Below are 19,592 nucleotides of genomic sequence, written 5' to 3' on the forward strand. Positions count from 1 at the left end.
AGATGGGCCAACCATGGAAATTCGACATTTCCATTTTCGCAGTTTTCGACTTTCGCTCTAAGTCCACTTCGTGCTATATGGTGCGACATTTACGTATTTGCACAAACGTATTTTCGCTCTCATAATATAGACCCATACAGAAGGTGCCACTATAAGAAGTTGTTAATCCTACCTGTTAAGTATAACAGTTTTTTAATGTGTAGTTTCACCTTTTGTGTTACGTGGGCACATTAATGGGTTGGCAAGTTAATCTTTTATACGGTTGTTTCTTGTCATATTCATTTGACCTATGTCACATCATACAAAACTTTTTGTTTTAATGAAAAACCTCAAACAAAAAAACAAACACACCCCAAACACCCTGAAAACCTATTAACTTAATGCTAACACACAAATCTATGTACATCTTCAAATAATGAAATTTAACCTTCCTAACAGAAACAATTATCCCAGACTAAAAGTCACACCCAGAGACTTGAATTAATCTACAGTGAAAGTTATCCATGCTAACACTAATGGTACAGCCTGTGCTTCTACTTCCACTAAGTGCTGCATGTTTTTATCTTATCTTTATTACTCTCCCAGATGTAGAAAACAACTTAATTTTTTTCAGAAAACAACTCCTAGCTATTGAAAGAGATAAGTATTCTGTTATTATTGCCCCCTTATCAGAGAGTATTCACAGAAACATGAGAGCCAGATACACAGTTGCCTTTCACTACACATATTGCACTGTGAAATGTTGTGTGTTAGAGGGAAACTTTTCATTATATTCAGTGTTCTTTTATTTACTTGCTTCTTAAAACAGGTTATTAAATCCATGGCCTTAATCCAGTCATCTCCAAAGAGAACAAGCCAGAATGGCCTATACTGTAAAAGAGCACATTTATAGTCTAAGTTCTTCGAACTTTATAGAACAGAACAGAAAAGCCTAGACTGTAAAAGACATTTGACATAGCATAAGGGCCACTGGAAGTACAAAATATTTCAGCAGAGGCACATGCACCCCTAACCTTGAATTTCATATATGACTGGTTATACCCACCTCACAACCCTGCTTAAAAAAATTCTGAACATTAAAAAAGAAATACAACATGAAAAAGTCAACAATCTGTATTATTGTTACGATCTATGTCAAAACTAAGATTGAATCAGTCTTATAAATATGTATTAATATATAATGTTTATGTAACTTTTGGAAGCAATCATGTATATATTGTATATATTTATAGTGTGTAGTTATGTAATTGAAAAACAATAAAAGACGGATTATTGAAAAAAAAAAAAAAAAAAAAAATTCTGAACATCCTTAAAAGACTGGCATGTGTCCATTTCTTCTTAGATTAAGCTTATACAGCCTGACAACTGAACAGTTAACTGGGGGTGCACAGTGTCTTGCAGAAGTACAAAACATTGTTCTTAGTCTTTTTATTCCAGTTACTGAATAATGACAAGGAACTTTTTCAAGCTTTGCTACCGCTTATCAGGGAAAAAAAACAACAAATTACAATCAGCATTTATTTACTGAAATGTAGTTTTAGGCAAAATGGGATAAATTATCAGAGTACAACATTCCTTAAATTATAAAGCATTTGAAATACAGTTTGGATCCATATTACATAAAATTATTTTTAGATATAAAAATGCTTACAGTCATTTCTTATTTAAATATTGCTTTGCTTCCCTTTATTTAAAAATAGTATAGTGCAATGCATGGTAGTACAGATTCCTACAACTAAATAAGTTGGTGTATTTTTACCTTTCTTTAAAGTCCAGGAAAACTTTAGCAAGTCCATTTCCTCCAGACATCATACAATAATCAATTGCTCTCAAGAAAGCATAATGCACTTTAATTAAATCCTGAAAAAAAGAACAAATGTTATTAAAGTAAAATTAAAAGAAAAATGCAGGCATTTAAAGTAATATTTTTTGTACTAGACAGTGTAGGGATTGTTCTTTAATGAGATCAACAATCAGTTACTAGACATAAAAATTCAGTATGCATTTCGTAAAACTAAATACCTAATATGTGTACAGGATTGCAAAACTACTTCCCTTACCAGCAGTCAAACAAGCAAAGCTAGTCTACTATTTCATCCAGGCCCCAAAGTAGTACCACCTCTGATAATATGTGGGTACTGTATCCTTCCTTCAATATTTAGAGATGTCACTAAAACTAATTACTGGCTATTGTCATGCCTCCTAAAAGTTCATCCCAAGCTATGAGATAAATATGAAATGTATACAGTGCTGCATTAACAATAAACATGTACTGCCTTGAAGTTTATGCTGCTGACTTGTAAAGTTCTGTGAAGTGGGGAATTAGATTACCAGACAGCACACATGACAATTTACTAACATTCTAACTAAACTACACTTCTTTCCTGCCAAGCCAGACCTCCACCCCCAGAGATCAGTTTGTCTACCAGCTAATGTAAAGGCCACACTAGTAAATCACTTAGGATTATTTATTTGGTGATATTATTACACAGGAACTAACGCACAACATGGCATGCATTACACCATTCTTATGCAAGGGAGAGGGGGGTTCAGGGTTAGGCCTGAGGCCATTTACTGACTACATCCTAGATCCTGTAGCTAATTAGAATTATGAAATGGGCAAAGGTGACTATCTGAAATGCTCTCTACTTGTGAATACATACTTAACAGTCAGTCACCCTGCTGACAAAAAATGATGCACAACTGCCTACTTCATAATTACTGCTAATTCTACTACATGGTCTCCATGCTTTCTAATATTTTCTTGTTCTTCATTATAAATACAAAGCAAAGTTATTTTTAAGCAAAGCAAGAATCAGTGTTGACATCAACTCTGTATACTATTTCTCAAACTCATCTCTACTTCGTTTAAAGAAAACATCTGAAAAAAGTAAATAACGTATACTTGGATTGAAGCCATGCATGCCATATGCTAAATATGAGTGAATTTTTCATGTTGCTTAGATTGTTTTGTGTTGTAGTGACATGTATGGCTTCACATCCTGTTTTCATTCACACAGAGGCCATAGTCTCTCAGATAAGCAGTGAGGCTTTTTATTGCTTTCAGTACGTCACAGTTGAAAACTACAAATAATACAAGTTTAAGAAAGATACATAAAAACTGTCAAAATTCTTTTAACAAATAAAGGCAAAAGATTCAGAATTCCTTAGCAAGCTGCCTTCCCACTTGTACATAAATCTTTAGTTGTATATGACTACAATTATTTAAAGAACAGCTCAAGACTAGAGTGAAAAAAATCAACAAGCATCACTTGATCACAATAAAGGCACTATCACTGGCATCTAGACCTCAAGTGAAATAAAAAGTCTTTAAGTAGTACAGTTTTGCTTAGGTTATGATGATTACCAAAACAACTTCTATTTATGCTTTCTGGAAACTGTATGGGCACTGGGCTGTACAGCATGTGCAACTTTTAACAAATATTTTTTAACATTAGTGCATACCTGTGGAAGCATGGAGGTCTTTAGGAGTTTAGGAGAGATGGCGGGGGGTTTTAACCAGATTGTTTAATGAAATCTTGGAAAGTGAGATGATGTCTGAGGAGTGGAGAAGAAGTCACTACTACTGCAGACCTCAGAACTCAGACGAGCTAATAAAATGACATAATGGCAGTAGCAGAAGCCACAGACAGAAACAATAAAATAATGAAGCATGAAGTCTGCAAACTCATGAAGAATGGAAGGTTGCGGACTGAAGATTCTTTAAAATACTTTCTAAGGAGCACAAGGCACAAGGAATCCACAAAGCCCAAATACTATAGAGTTTTTCCAAAAAAAGTTATTTATGTCAACATGGAGGCATATACTTAACTTATAAAATGGACAACTCATCGGCATTATGAAGAAATATTATTCCCATAAAAGGTTGGTGGATGTGTACCACATTATTCCTGAAGTAATAAAGCAAAAAGTCTAGAAATTTAGCACAGAATATTAAGGCTACCAGCTTCTAACCAGTTTCAATGGGTATTCCTAAATCTGATGCACGCAATCTCTGTTTGCCTAACTTGTAACTCTGATTAAGTCCTTTGACCATGCAGTGCTCCTATGCAGCCACTGAAAACAGGCATCTGTGCCTATTAAGTTCACAAATTTAGCAAGTAAATGAAAACAAATATAATCACTGCTGAAAGTTATTTCTTATGAAATGTGAAAAAATAAAGATATACAGTTTATACAGCAGTAAGGTAGTCCAAGGGTCTTGATCTACCATAAAACCATGTTTACTTGTTAAATGGAAGGACAGACTACTGTAAAATGCAAAAATCTTAACCAGTCAAATGTCCAGCCTTTAAGTGATAATCAGTAATTCAGCATTAAGAACAGGGTCAATTGTCAAAAATGTTAACACACAAATACCATAATGCATAATGACTAACAAAAAAGTAGCAATGGTAGTCAAGAAAACCTAAATGTATCCATGGCTTACTTTTTTATACAGACACAACTGACAGGGCTGCATAATTAATGACACAGAATCTATGTATTTAGTTATATTAGTAACAAAAAATAAAGTGGGAGAAATTCAGAGGCTAAGAAAATTAAAGGCAGTGGTAAGAAAGCAAAGACAGGCAGAAGGAAGTGTGATACAAGCAAGAAAGAACAAATGCAAATGCTAAAGTTGAGTGAAAAACACACTGCCGGAAAACTAAAGGGAAGGGAGCAGAAAATGGTAATAAAAACAAGACTCAATGCAGGGAGGAGGGTGTAAGGTGACAGAGTATTCCATAAGGAATGGGCACATGGATTGCCTGATTCAGTGTGTTTATGTCTTCACACACAACATGGAACACTGGATGAAACAATTTATAGATGACATGGTGGACAGAGGTTCTGGTAGGTATGGAAATCTGATAGGATACCTTCAAGAGGAAGGTGGCATGTGCCATTAACCTTTTCAAGTGCATGGTGCTGCAGTGAAGGAAAGATAACTCTGAGGTGTAATTCATGCTTGCCACAAAAACTCAGAGCAACAGGAAAAATGGGGAGTTATTACAAAAAACATGAAACGTGAATCTTACTGTAAGAGGGCAGCACTATAGATAAACCAAATGTCAAGGTGTTATATTCAGATACGGGAATGAAATGATAACTTTCTATTAGGCACTTACTGAGATCATAACTGGAATACTGTGTTCAGTTTTACAGGCATTATGGGAAGAAAGAGTTCACAAAGGAGGAGGCAGTATAAAGAAATGTAACCTGGATGGCTGTACAATGGTCATGGTTATATAGAGAAAGGCGTGGCAAGCTTTACCTGTTCTTTCTGCAAAGAGAGAGCTTCAGCACAAGATACAGGTAGGAAAGGCATTCAAGGGAATATATGATAAGCTCAGACTGGACAGTGTGGTTAGAAATTAAATGATATACACATAAGATTCAATGCTTCTCTAAGGACAGGATTGTAAAGAAGTGAAATTAACTGAAGGAATAGGCAGTAGAAGTTAAAACAGTTGAGACATTTAAATAAGCATGAGGGGACCTGGGGTGAGGAAGAAAAATGGGTAGCTGCAATGGAGTAACTGCAGCAATCAGCCACTCCAGACAGACATAAAACATGTACAAAGCTGGACTGCATTGTGTTAAAGAGACCAGTTAAAACAAGGCAGAGCAGGGGATTTTAGCGTAAAAAAAACTGTAGCAGAAAGATAGGAGGTGGAGCAAAATTAAGGGACTAAGCATGAAAAAAGACAAAGACAGAGATGCTAGAAGAGAATTAAGGACAATATACTTAAAAACAAAATAGAATTATTTCACAAGGAAGGGAACACAGAGTGTGAGGACCAGAGTGTCCAACTAGAGAAGGGAATCAAAAATGGATACTGAGTCACAATGCCAAAATAAAGTGCACGGTGATACAGAAAAGTACAACAGAAAGAAAGAGAGCACAAATGAAAGGAGATGCTTCTTGACATAGTTGGGAGAAAAAGCACAAAACGTAAAACTAGATAACAGGATGGAGGCCCACAGCAAAAATAAGAGTCCACATAACAGCTACTATTACATACCGAAATATAAAGCAAAAATTAATTAGCTAACAGCAACATAGTGACTGTCTTAATATCCAGGTAGGATTCAATCTACAGAAAAAAAAATCATAATACATATAGTGTGTTCAAAAGCAGGCAGTCATCCTGCAAGTGCAATGGAGTTAATGAAGCTTATGATACTTTGAAAATAACTAGCTAGTCTGCAAGAGGTAATGTTAACATGACAGATCAGAAAGGAGTAGTGTAAAATAGAAAGAAAAAAATGGCCTAACAGTAAAAACATGAACATTTTTGATCTAACCATGTAGTCACACAGCCACAAAATACCAGACACTGAAAAAAAAATTTTTCACAAAGCTCTCAGGACCACAGACCACCCTGGTCCAGATGTGCATGAAACCTCAGTTGGAAGCTTCCTACTTTAGTGAAAGAAAGTCTGTGCCAACTGAAGGCTAACACTTCTCTGTGAGTGGCATTATGGAGCTGGCAGCTGCTGTTTCATCTTGGTGGAGATGGGATACAGAAGAAGGGAGACACTAAAAAGTCCTCCCACTTGACGGATATATGTGATATACCTCAATATATAAATATGTGACCAGTCAAAAGACCATTTCAGCTGCAGGGGTACTTAATTATGACTTTTTGTAGGATGATTTCTGAAAGACTGACCAAATTTAGTGACCAATGAGGTACATCTAATTATTATATGTGATTTCACCCTCATAATGGATAATATGTATTCAGTTAGTTTGCAATATGTCCTCCTCCAAAATATCAGGAAACTGGCTGAGTTAGTTTTCTCAAACTAGTGCAGAGAAAGAAGACAGTTACAAATAAAATGGGGAAGGTCCAAAGCAGGTAAGACAAAGAGAAGGCCCACTCATATTTTAATACGAGTATGCTGCCTTATTTTCACTGGGTCTAAACAAAGAGTAGCCTTGCTATATGCAGCTAAAAATATAAACCTGAGATGTAAGCACTTGGAACTACAAACATCAAGAAAAAACTATACAGCAAATTCTACATTTCAGTTTGTAGCACACCCGGAGGTGTAGCTGAATAGTGTACAGGTTCCTTCCTACCTGACTCTGGTTACACCCCTATTTATACCCAACACACCAAGGTTGGAAATAACAGATTTTATTCTAGAGGGCAACTCCAGTCTTAACAGGCAACAGCACAGTAGCAAACAAATTACTGCAGTAGCACAAAGTTTAGCAATAAGGCAATATGAGGTATAAATACAGTGAAATCACACTTCCCAGAACTCAATAAGAGAGGTCTTGTCATTCAAATATGAGCAAAAATGCAATGTCATTAAGCAGTAAAGATTCTATAATGCAACAATACTAACAGCTGCTATAACCTTGATCAGTTCTAATCAGACCAAACTGTGAAAACACTCTGTTATACCCTGTTCACTGGCCAGTGACTACTTACAGTGTTGATGCTGGCATGATGGGGCCTGAAGTTGGAGCTCATACGAAACCAGGGTATTTGTAATCCACAAAGCATTTAAGGGGAAATCCACACTGAGGGGTGAGTAACATGAGATCCACAAAATGACAGCCAGTACTATTTTGAGATAAAGCTAAACAATTCCAGCTCAGAAAAGGAAAAAGGGAAAAGCCTAGCCTCACAGTCCCAGTCGAAGCTACAGCACAACTTTATTAAAGTATAAAATGGAAGCCGAAGCCTCTCACCGCTCTGTCGATAACATTTGGGATGTCAGGCACCGCAGTTCCACCGATGAGAAGTGTAGAGATCACCCAATAGCTGTCTGGTAATCGAAATTGACTTCTTTATAATAGGTCCAACAGCATTCCTGTCCTTGCTGATCAGATGCAGGCGTGGGACTACTGGTTCCAGACTTCTCTCCTGATTCCACAGATCACCATTGACCAGGTTTTCCAAGCAGGGAAAAAACACGATCTGCAACCTCACTTCCCTCTCTCAGACACTAGACACATCCGGTTTGAGAAAGGGAGCTCCACCTTGTGGTGTATCGGAAAATTGCAATCTGATAACCATACAGTTAAATACAGTGGGAGCTACACTTTCAAAACTTGACACTGCAGTTTTGTTTTGTTTTTTTTTGTAAATGAGAGTATACCCAAAACACGGGCATACATTTAAAAGCCCAGTGTACTAACCTATGTTCCCATTACTTACCTCTAAATTGAGAAATACTGCTTCCATTTCCTGGGGAGTTAGCACTTGTTTCAATGGAATCATATAATTCTGGAAATGGAAAAAAATGTAATTCAATTGTACAACACAGCAGCAACAGCAGTTAAAAAGTGAGTTGCATAACAAACTTAACAGATTTGGCTACAACAGCATATAATAATTGATTGATTAGTGGTACAAAAGTACATCATATTCCTTAATTTCTGAAGGTATTTAGGAAGTGGGTCTTAACTTATGATATCCTTCTTTTCCCTTATTTGTTCAGTGTGTCACTGTAAATATTTCCATCATCCCCAATTACTGAAGCCAAACAGCACTGTAGGTCATGTGTCCAAATTAAGGAGCAAGCTCGCTGCTTCTGTTTCAAGTTCCTCTTCAAAACACTAAAACAAGGATACTTTTTCATAAGATGAAAACAAAACTAGAGTATAAAAATATTACTGTGACATAAACCTTCTTGCTAAATAACCTCTCTAAATATATAGGTACATGGGTCTGAAGTCCTTAATACAAGAGGAACACAGAGAAATGGTAAAAAGGAACACATAGTGGAGATCCCTCTTAAAAGTTTCAGGATATACTACACGCTTGCATATCAGTATTAACAAGCAATGAGAGGACCTCTGAAATGAGTCCTAACATATGAAAGAGATTGCCTGTCTGTTTATATGCTTAAGACAAGGCAAACAAACAGCAAGAAGAAAAACATAAGACAGAAAGTTATTTTCTTAGAATGCATAGCAACATTACTGTGCTTCTTGCAGGTATCTGCTGAAGACCAACTGGCAGCTACATGGAGGACAGGATCAGTTCTGTAACAGAGGATGGAGATCCAGGTAACCAGGGTTTGATTAGTGAAGCCACTCAACAGAGAAGATGGCCAGTGGATGGTTTAACTTTGGGGTGGAAACTAAGTGTAAGACAAATGGAAAGAGTCTGACAGTCAAAATGGAACCATACTGACGCAACCCTGTCTCCTCTGCTTTGAGTGGGCACAGGGCAGGAGGACAGTGCAGCAAAAAACTATGTTAAAATTTACAAAACTAAAGCAGAGCAGTTATCTGCCATAACCACGTTCCTAAAAAGTGTACCAATTGAAGTATGCTGGTCTTCAGACTTCCCTTTCCCATGTAAATGCCATGGTTAACTGATGCATTTTGTAAATTTCACTCTTCTGAAAAGCAAAAAGAAGTGTTAGTGCAAGTCTTGAGTATGAGACGCTCCACCTTAGAACTCAAAAAAAAAAGAAACGTTTTTTTCATTGTATCTTTGTTTTCTGAGCTATTGTAATGCCTGAGAATCACATCAAGTACCTGTTTCACAATTTTGTTTCCCTCAAAATTGGGGGATGATGGGAACTGCCTTGGTAATGTGATCTTGTTTTCTTGCTTTCATTCCTTCATCCTACAATACATTTCCAGTCCTCTTTATACGAGTCACGCTAGACATAAGGAAGTGATTTTTTTTCATGCCATTAAAATAGAATGGCAGGACTTTGAAGCACTGTCGTCAAAACACACCTTTGTTAACAGAGCTTCTTCAATGTTTCCCTGACTAAGTCTCATTTATGCATCTGTCACAGCTTGTTCTATGCTACAAATAGCTGTTATCTACTTCTAGCAAAAGAAAGTAGGTAAATAGCAGGCTTTTGTAAAGGGATTTTTTTTGTATTTCTAAAAGAATCGACAGGGCTTTCACCACACTCTCATGCTGAGGTGTGAAAACTCTCACTGCAGTAAACAATCTTTCCTGTATATTTAGAGGTGACAAGTAGTAGGAGTCTAAACTCAGTCTGTATGCTACTTCCCTTTGGGAAGTTTTTTTTTTTTTTTCTCTCTCTCATGAATGATGCAGAATTAAAATGTGCTTTACTAGTCCCTTAATTATTTATGTCATATTTAACCCCCTTTTTTGTTTCATATCTATTTATACTTTGGTAACCAAGAAAGTGAATTGGTCCCAGGACCCTTTTAGGCCATGACTCAGGCTACATTAGCAAAGATAAAAACAAGTAATAAGTGCACTGAGAAATGCAAAGAAAAAACAAGACTGACATAAAGACATTGACAAAGATTGCATGTGCAACACATGGCCAACATGTGACAGTGAATAAGTAAAACATTAAGCAATATTTACTAGAATGCATAAATAAGTAATGGTTAACTCTACTATGTTAAGCTTATCATAAATAATGAATTGTATGCACCCAAGCTGATAAGCCTCCTGGTTTAAACAACAGAGTTTCCCTGAAACCCTTCCTTAAAGCACGGCCATTAAAGCATTGATCTCTCTTTTAATATTTTATCATGTATATTTCAATAGTCCATCTTTTATTATTTTTTACTATTGTATTTACCAGTTTTAAGTACATACTGTTCATTTAGTCTGTTTTATTCAATTTTTTAATGCTCTATATATTCTACAGATGTATTTTATCACATGGCTTTTAGCTATGATGCACATTTTATCTGATTTTTGATTGGATGTTTTAGTGTTTAAAAATGTAACTGCTATTCTATCTTTGTTGGTCTGATGAAGCAGATGTTATTCTGAGAAAGAGCTTACCTACTACAATAAAGGGCATATTGATCTTCACTGCTGTGTGGAACCAGATTATTTTTCTTTTTCTTGTATTCTCTGGTTTTTGCATCTGATTCTTTATTTGGTTCAAGGACTGTTTTCGTTTTGTATGCTACTTCCCTTTGGGAAGATTTTTTTTTCTCTCTCTCATGAATGATGCAGAATTAAAATGTGCTTTACTAGTCCCTTAATTATTTATGTCATATTCAACCCCCTTTTTTGTTTCATATTTATTTATACTTTGGTAACCAAGAAAAAGAATTGGTCCCAGGACCCTTTTAGGCCATGACTCAGGCTACATTAGCAAAGATAAAAACAAGTAATAAGTGCACTGAGAAATGCAAAGAAAAAACAAGACTGACAAAGACATTGACAAAGATTGCATGTGCAACACATGGCCAACATGTGACAGTGAATAAGTAAAACATTAAGCGACATTTACTAGAATGCATAAATAATTAATGGTTAACTCTACTATGCTAAGCTTATTATAAATAATGAATTGTATGCACCCATACTGAACAAACATATATATTAAACAAAAATATGGGTGAAGCAAACCTAAGCAGAATGAGAGCATAATTTATTGTGAGCCGTTTCACGGCTATCAATGCCGCTTCATTAGACAATCAGAAACACTGCCATTCACATTATTTAAATAGGTTTCAACCAATAAAATTCAAGGATCAATGAAACAATCAATAAAATCATGTGATACTGATTTAAAAATAAAATACATAAAAACACACAATAAAGTATATATATAGATGCCATGTACACTCCCTAAAGACTATATTCTTTAATACTGGTTTAATACATATTTTATCATTTAGACCTTGACAGCTGCTGTGCTCTTGACATTAGCAGGATTAATTTCCATTCTAAGATCGATGGCAGTACCTGACAGCGTAAACTACAGATTTAACTGGGTCTATGATATGTTATGCTGGCGGAGATTGTGGTGCACTAAATAATCTTCAATGCATGAGAGTAAGAAGTTCTGAAATGCTAGTGACAAAGTTAACATTAGCATCTTCCAGAAGGCAAACTAAAAAAGAGGTGGTTCTAAAATAATGATGTGAAAGTCTCTTAATCATAAAAGCCTCAGGCACCATGTAAAGTCTGGATTTATGGTTCAGGGTGCCAGAAAAAGAACCCTCTTTATAAAAGTTTCAGCAGTTTGTGCTGGGACAAAGGTTTAAATTCTACCAAGTTATTAATGGCAGATAAGTCTGAAGCATTTACCTTACTGATAAAGTAACTCAAGTTTGAAAGTAAATAACATTATCCCAGATCTCCTGAACCAGTGCTAAAGATGAATATAGACTGTGTCCCTGAACTCAGATAAACTAATTCTGCTGTCTGATGCCAAGTTATAGGGTTCTTCCCCAAAAAAAGATAGAGGAGAAAGAGGCAAACTTAATTGGGCTTCCTCCTATAAGAGACATATTCTGATCCAGAATGGTGCCAACAGTAGAATATATGAACAGACCAGTGAAAATTAACAAAAAAAGCAACTATGATCTAAATTCATCATGTTGAATAATGAATGCCTGTTTGCAGACATGTCCTTAACATCTGATTTTCACCACTGGAAGAGGGCATTCAGTGTCAAAATTCATTCTCAAAAAATCTAGATCCCTCAGAACCACAAGGGCGGGAGACATATGGCCTTCCAGGAACCATATTCAGACAATGAATAATAGCTTCCATTAAATGAATGGCTTTGTACCCTTTATGTTTGCAGACATGTCCTTAACATCTGATTTTCACCACTGGAAGAGGGCATTCAGTGTCAAAATTAATTCTCAAAAAATCTAGATCCCTCAGAACCACAAGGGCGGGAGACTTAAACCTTGACACGGTTATAAATAGAACGTGCTGGAGGGACAGATTCATCACCCAGAGACTCCCTATGCTGTGGAACAAAATCCCAGTACATGTGAGGCAGAGCACCTCGCTGGCCTTGTTCAAGAGGAATCTTGACCAATGGATGGGAGATCGCAGATATACCCCAGGGATTACTTCAGTGTCACTGCTTGACAGAGGCACAGAAAAATGATAGGCATAGTTTTTATTCAAACTAAACGGGTGGCGAAAGCCACATAACTATGGGCTAGGCTTATAAATGCCCTTGGGCAGATAGCCTAGTATGAACCTATGAATACAAATCAGAAAAGGAGGTTGGAATACATTGTTTTAATCTATGAAGATATAAACCCTCAGGAGAACTCAGCAATCTAAGGCAAAATCTTTGCATTGGCTAGATTTTGACATCCCTAGAGAAAAAAAATGGATGTCAAATCAGGGTGTCTGTGAGTCAAGCATCCTTCAATGGGATGTGACTAAACAAGAATCACATATGGCCTTCCAGGAACCATATTCAGACAATGAATGCTAGCTTCCATTAAATGAATGGCTTTGTACCCTTTATGTTTGCAGACATGTCCTTAACATCTGATTTTCACCACTGGAAGAGGGCATTCAGTATGTACCTGGGATTTTAGATCCTAGATAGCCTAATGTTTCCAAGAGGTCCAAACTGTCCTGAGCTACAAACTCTCCAAAATGAGCTTTCCATTTCTTTATGGAGATGTCTTTGCCACAGATATAGTAAGAAATGTAGGGTGCCAACATCCATATAGGGTGGAAACATTAACCAGGTCCAAAACTGCCAAATGAAGTTAATTGTAAGAAAAAGATCTGATAGCTTACAGTAATCATGGAGTTAGACAACAGACAGACCACTACCATCACAAGAAAATGAGATTTTTCCAACTATTTTACAACAGCGTTAAGTTACGGCAGAAACAACTATCACCCTTAAAGTTGTCAGAAAAGCTATTACTAACAGGATTGCTATTAATTTATCTAACATGACTGAATGTCTAAAGCCTGGACACAGCACAGGACCTATAAGAGATTTAAGACTAAAAGATCTAACAAATTCCACCCCCCCCCCCCGAACAATAACCATCCAAGTATAGAAACATCAGGAGGCTCCAGTGTTGAAAGTTACTGTCAACACTCAGCCACTGGGCCAAATACAAACCAAAATGAGTGCCTTGAAATTGACGCACTGAGACTCAAGGATAAAATGCAGAAATTTACGACATCTCTAGAGTACTGAAGTGCATCAGAAGGTACCAAGCATGTGCCAATGGGTAACTATTTGAAATCTCAAGACCCATTAGACTGAGTCCCAAAACATGCAGACTGCATGGCTGAAAAAAAAACAACTTACATACACTAAGTCCGAGACGGCCATTCTCAGAATATTCACTTTTCTCCAAGCTATGGCAATTTAAAAGTTTAAATATATTTATGTTCAGGTGTATGGGGTTTCTTGCTCCCCTTGCAAAAATAACTTTAAAGGAGAATTCTTAGCCCCTCTGAGATACTGTCTTAGGAGTGGATGTGGAAATAAAGGAGGATCTGTGTTGTAGTGAGCTGAAATCGCTGAGGCGTGGATCTTAATAGATGAAAAAGAAAGTCCTTTGTGCAACATCTCAGTTAAGTATTGCAGAATCTGAGGAATGTTTGGAACAAGAGGATTTTGGCCTTTAGCCTGGTTCCAGGCGTAAAATCTTTTCCATTTGTCTGAATAGGCTTTCCTGGTGCTGGGCCCCATGGCCTCCAGAATGACATCCATAACAGCTGTAGATAGAGGTGTTGGCTGGTTGTTTAGGTAATTTGCCATGCAGCCAGATTTAAAGTCTTGAGCTGGCTGTGTAGAATCTGATTGTTTTGCTGAGTGAGCAGGTGAGGAATTTGGGGTAAAATCCATGGTGGGCCGTGGGCCATGTTCCTTAGTATTGGATACCAGTGTTGGCGTGGCTAGTCTGGAGCAATGAGTACCATTTGTGGTCTGTCTAATCTGACGTTCAGCAGCACCTTTGCTAGAAGAGGCAGTGGAGGAAAGGCATACACTGTTAATGTTTTCCAACTGAATGAGAGGGCGTCCACCTTCCAAGCTAGTGGGTGTAATGTCCTTGTGCAAAATTTTCGAAGTTGGTAGTTTTGGGGGTTGGCAAACAGATCTATGTCTGGGAGTCCCCATTTTTGAGTTATCATTGCGAATACTTGTGGCTCCAGTTTCCACTCGTGGGGATCCATGATGTTTCTGCTTAGATCGTCTGCCAATGTGTTTTTCTTTCCTGGCAGGAATTGTGCTTGTAGTTGAACTTGCTAAGTCAGTGCTGTGTTCCACAAGGTCATTGCTTGCCTGCATAGGGGGTAGGAGTGTGTGCCCCCTTGCTTGTTTATGTACCACATAACTGTGGTATTGTCCGTCTTTATTAGAAGTTGTCTTGGATGTAAGAGGTCCTTGAAAGCTGTTAGGGCATTCTGTACAGCTAGCATTTCTTTTTGATTGATATGCAGATGCCTTTGATCTATGTTCTATTTGCCCTGAATGCACTGTCCTGCCATGTGTGCTCCCCAGGCATAGTCCGATGCATCTGTTGTTATAGTTTGCCTGGCTGTAGGCAAGGTGAAAGGCTGACCCTTGTTGAGGTGACATGCCTGTGCCCACCATAGGAACTCCTGTTGCCATAGGAACTCCTGTTGAAGGCAGGGAATGAGTGGAATCATTGTTTCCAAGCTGTGGCTGTGCTGTGTCCATATGCTCTTCAGGTACCATTGTAATTTCCTCACATGCAGTTTTGCAAATGGTATTAGGAGTATGCAAGATGCCATGAATCCCAAGGCCTGCAGAATTTTTCTTGCAGGGAGTTGGGTCTTTGTTGCCATCATTTTGAAATATTGAGTCAGCTGTTGTTGCTTGTCTGGCATGAGATAAGCCATCTGGGCCATTGTATTCAAGCTGGCACCCAGGAATGTTATGTTCTGTGAGGGCACTAGTTTTGATTTCTTTTCATTTACTGTGTACCCTAGGCAACTTAAAAGGTGTTTGACAAATGCCAGATGCTTTAAAAGAATGTCCTTGCTTTCTGCTTGAATAAGACAGTCATCCAGGTATGGGTATATTTGAATTCCTCTTTGTCTGCAGTATGCAATTACTGGTGCCAGGCATTTTGTGAAGACCCTGGGCGCAGTAGATAAGCCAAAGGGCAGTGCAGAGAATTGATAATGAGTTGAACCTGCAATGAAGCGGAGGTATCTTCTGCAATTTTGTCTGATAGGGACATGCAGGTATGCCTTCTTGAGATCCAACATTACTAGCCAAGCCTTCTTGCCCAGCATGGGAAGAAGCTGCTGTAGTGTTAGCATCTTGAATTTGGGTACTTGGAGATAGGTGTTTAGAATTGAAAGGTCCAGAATGGGTCTCCAGGCTTTGTCCTTTCTGGGGACTAGAAAAACTCTTGAGTAAAATCCTTGTCCTTGCTCCTGTGCAGGTACCTGTTGAATGGTTGTCATGTCCACGAGAGCTGTAATTTGTTTTTGTGCCTCTGCCCATTGATTTGGTGGCAGGTTTGGCATTTATTTTATCCTTGGCAAGGTGTGAAAGTGGAGTCTGTATCCTTGTGAAACAATGTTTGGGACCCATTTGTCTTTTGTAATGATGTGCCAGTTGTCTGCAAAAAGTGATAATTTTCCTCCCAAGGGAGCTGCCAAGAGAGATTTGCTTGGCAGTCTGAGGGTTAAGTCATTGTGTTTGTCTTCTGTTAGCTTGGGGCCTGTCTTCTCCTCCTTTCTGGGTAGCGGCACCCCATTGGTGAGGTTTGTAAGGGCCTTGTGGCTGACCTCAGCCCCTTGGGCATCTGTATTTCCCCCTCTGTGGTCTGTCAGATGCTGGAAAGGACCATTTTTTGTTGGGCAATTTCTGCTGAACCGAGGGGGTTACACCTGTAAAAAATCCTTGACTGTCTGCATAGATTTTGCCTTATCCTCAATTTTCTTTAAAACCTCTTCTGCCTTCACACCAAATAAAACATCCTGCTGTAAAGGTGCATCCAATAACTTTACTTTAACATGATCAGGCAGGGTTTGTTCTTTTAACCACGCATGTCTACGTATGACAGACCCAGTCATTGCTGCTCTACAGGAAGCTTCCAATGAATCAAATCCACATTGTAAAGTATGTTTGCCCACCTGTTCAGCTGCATGCAACAGATCCTGCATTTCCTTGAAATCAGGCTGCTCTAAATGTGTGCTCATTTTTTGTTTTAATTGAGACATGAGGAACTGCTGATATTTTAGCATGTGAAACTGGCAATTTAAGGCTCTCATAGCTAGAGTAGCTGAGGTGTATACCTTCTTTCCCCATCTACCTAGTGCTCTGGAATCCCTTTCAGAGGGTACAGGATTTTTAGCAATGGAGGCCTTAACCCCTTTGGGACCCTGGGAAATTGTTTCTGGGTCAGCAACAGGGCTTTTATATAGGAATTTGTGTGAGTCAGGGACTCTGTAGTATCTGTCTGGTTTGGCTGGTGCAGGAGGTAGAGAGTCTGGGTTAAGACTAGATTCCAGGTAAACATCATCCACAATGTCTAAAACAGGAGGGATAGCAAGTGGTCTGTGCTGGGGAAGTAAAAGGAACTCTCGGAGCCTTTTCTTAGAATCAGAATAATCCTGGCCTTCCCAGTGGAAATGTTCCCTCATGGTATGTAAAGTTTCCCCAAAGCAGTAGTCTTCTGGAGGAGATGCTGAGGGAATAGACTCTTCAGTATTAGAGTCTTCATAAGGGGGAAAAGAGTATTGCTGTTCCTCAGAAGAATCTGAGGAAATTTAAACCTGGTCAGAGGAAGCATAATTCTCCTCTTGTCTTAGCCTTTTTTCAGGACGGGGATGGGAACCCCTGATTAGAGTAATTAAATCTTCAGCCATCTTAAGCATCTGTTTCTTAGGCATGGGGCCTTGTACTGGAGACTGACGTACAATCTTTTCAGATTTTAATGGAGTCTTAAGCTTAGCATAAGATTTAATGGTGAGTGTAGTCGGTCTGAAGACACCTTCTGCAACCGAAGGCGTTTCTACTGCACCGGAATCTCCTTCTGCTATGGAGTCGGAAGGGCCTAAAGAAGAAGGCTGCATCGGCCTAGTACTCTCCGCTTGTGAATCAGAAGCCATCTGGGGTTCTAATTCAGCGGTCATCAGGGGCTGCGTAGACGCCTCACTGAAAACCGGAGAACCGGCGACAGGCCCTGCAGAGGCCTCGGAGTCTGGTTTGGGTCTAGGCTGCCTATCCTTATCCTTGCATTTTTTATGCATGCCGGTTGTCGGTTGCTCCAACGGCATGGTACAATTAAATTTCCTACCAAAGTAATGTCGGGCGAAATTGAACCGACTTTTGATAGTTCGTTTATTAAACCTAGCACAAAACCGACAACCTGAGACGTCGTGGTCTGGGCCTAGGCAAGGAATACAGAAAGAATGGAAGTCCTTATGAGGTATTTGCTTTCACATGAAATGCAATTGTTAACTTTTTCTGACATCGGACTGAGGCAAGAAAAGTTTCCCAACGGGGTACTTAGCTTTATTGAAGACTTCGGTCTGAAATTCGATTTGAAAATCTCAGGAGTAGGCCGACCGGTACTTGCGAACTGCTTCTGTTTCGGGCACCGCGCAGCAAGAAAGACTCAAAGAAATGGCATCGGATGCCTCTTCTATACCCCTGGCACACTGACGTCAGGGAAGAAACAACAGCAACCGACGCCGGACTAAGACTTTAGAACTCGGGCCGACTGTGGGACCGCCTGACGGCAGGATAACCCAAGTGTGATGATTGCAGCAGTGTAACACGATGAACATCAACAATGATTGACATTCACTCTTGTCCTGCATTTCCAATAATTTTTGGGAGTGTCCTCACTCTTCATTTTGACTGCCAACGTTTCAATATGGAGCCGATGCAGTGAATACATCTAAGAAATGTCACGTATCTCAAGAGTACTGAAATGCATCAGCAGGATCCAATTAAGTCTAGTGAACACATGTAATAAATGTCATGTATCTGTAGGGTACAGAAGTGCATTAGAACACATTACTCATGTGCAGTGAACACATCCAGAAGATGCAGAGCAATACAGGCAGGCTGAACTAGACTGTTACTTTCTTCAGCCTGGTATTATTTACATGTTGGTTAAAGGCACCTAGTTCTAAAATATTTGCACTGCTGGGAATAAGAAAAGTACAGTTGTGCACCTACCATAAATGTAGATGTTCGAGTGTATTCACTGTTGCAGTCATTACAATTGGGTTATCCTGCTGGCAGGCTACCCGCAGTCGGCCTGAGTTCCAAAATCTAGGTCCGGCGTCGGTTGCTGTCACCTCCTCCCTGACGTCAGTGTGCCAGGGGTATAAAAGATGCAGCCGATGCCATTTTCTTCAGTTTTTCTTGCCCCAGATGTCAGGTGCCCCTAAAATGGTAGGCTAAATTATGCCAATAAGCATGCATACACAAAAAACAACTTTTCCTTCATCTACAAGCAAATACACCCCATAGGTTGTATAGAATAGAGAAGTACAGATAAGTCCCAGCAAAGGAAAAGGGGGATGGTGGGAGGGTAACCTGGACTGCAACAGTGAATACACTCGAACATCTACATTTATGGTAGGTAAACAACTGTACTATGTTCATCGTGTTTCACTGTTGCAGTCATTACAATTGGGTTGAATCCCAAAGCTAAGGTTGGGAGGCTGGTGCTAAATAGGATTAGGAGAGGCTATGAGGCCCTGCAGAACTGCAGTGGCAAAGCCTGACCTGGAGTAGAGAGGTAAGTGATGGTACTTTGTAAAAGTGTGCACTGAACTCCAAGTTGCAGCCTCTAAGATGTCTTTGGTTGGAACTCCTCTGTGGAAGGCTGCTGAAGTGGCTGCTGCTCTGGTTGAATGTAGCCTAATGCCCTT

The 19,592-nt window shown here is 38.8% G+C and overlaps 1 protein-coding gene across 1 annotated transcript in view; it reads right to left on the minus strand.

Moving 5' to 3' along the window:
• VAV2 (vav guanine nucleotide exchange factor 2) overlaps positions 1 to 19,592 on the minus strand; it is a 3,316,635-nt gene that overhangs the window by 1,201,902 nt on the left and 2,095,141 nt on the right. The window contains exons 8-9 of the mRNA XM_044058536.1: positions 8,184 to 8,252; positions 1,760 to 1,860 (exon numbers count right to left, since the gene is read on the minus strand). Of these exons, the coding sequence (XP_043914471.1) occupies positions 1,760 to 1,860; positions 8,184 to 8,252 (170 nt within the window). The remainder of the gene's footprint in view (positions 1 to 1,759; positions 1,861 to 8,183; positions 8,253 to 19,592) is intronic.

The sequence above is a fragment of the Protopterus annectens genome, chromosome 16.part0 (genome assembly GCF_019279795.1).
Source record: "Protopterus annectens isolate FY-2018-M chromosome 16.part0, PAN1.0, whole genome shotgun sequence".
NCBI classification, from domain to species: domain Eukaryota; kingdom Metazoa; phylum Chordata; order Ceratodontiformes; family Protopteridae; genus Protopterus; species Protopterus annectens.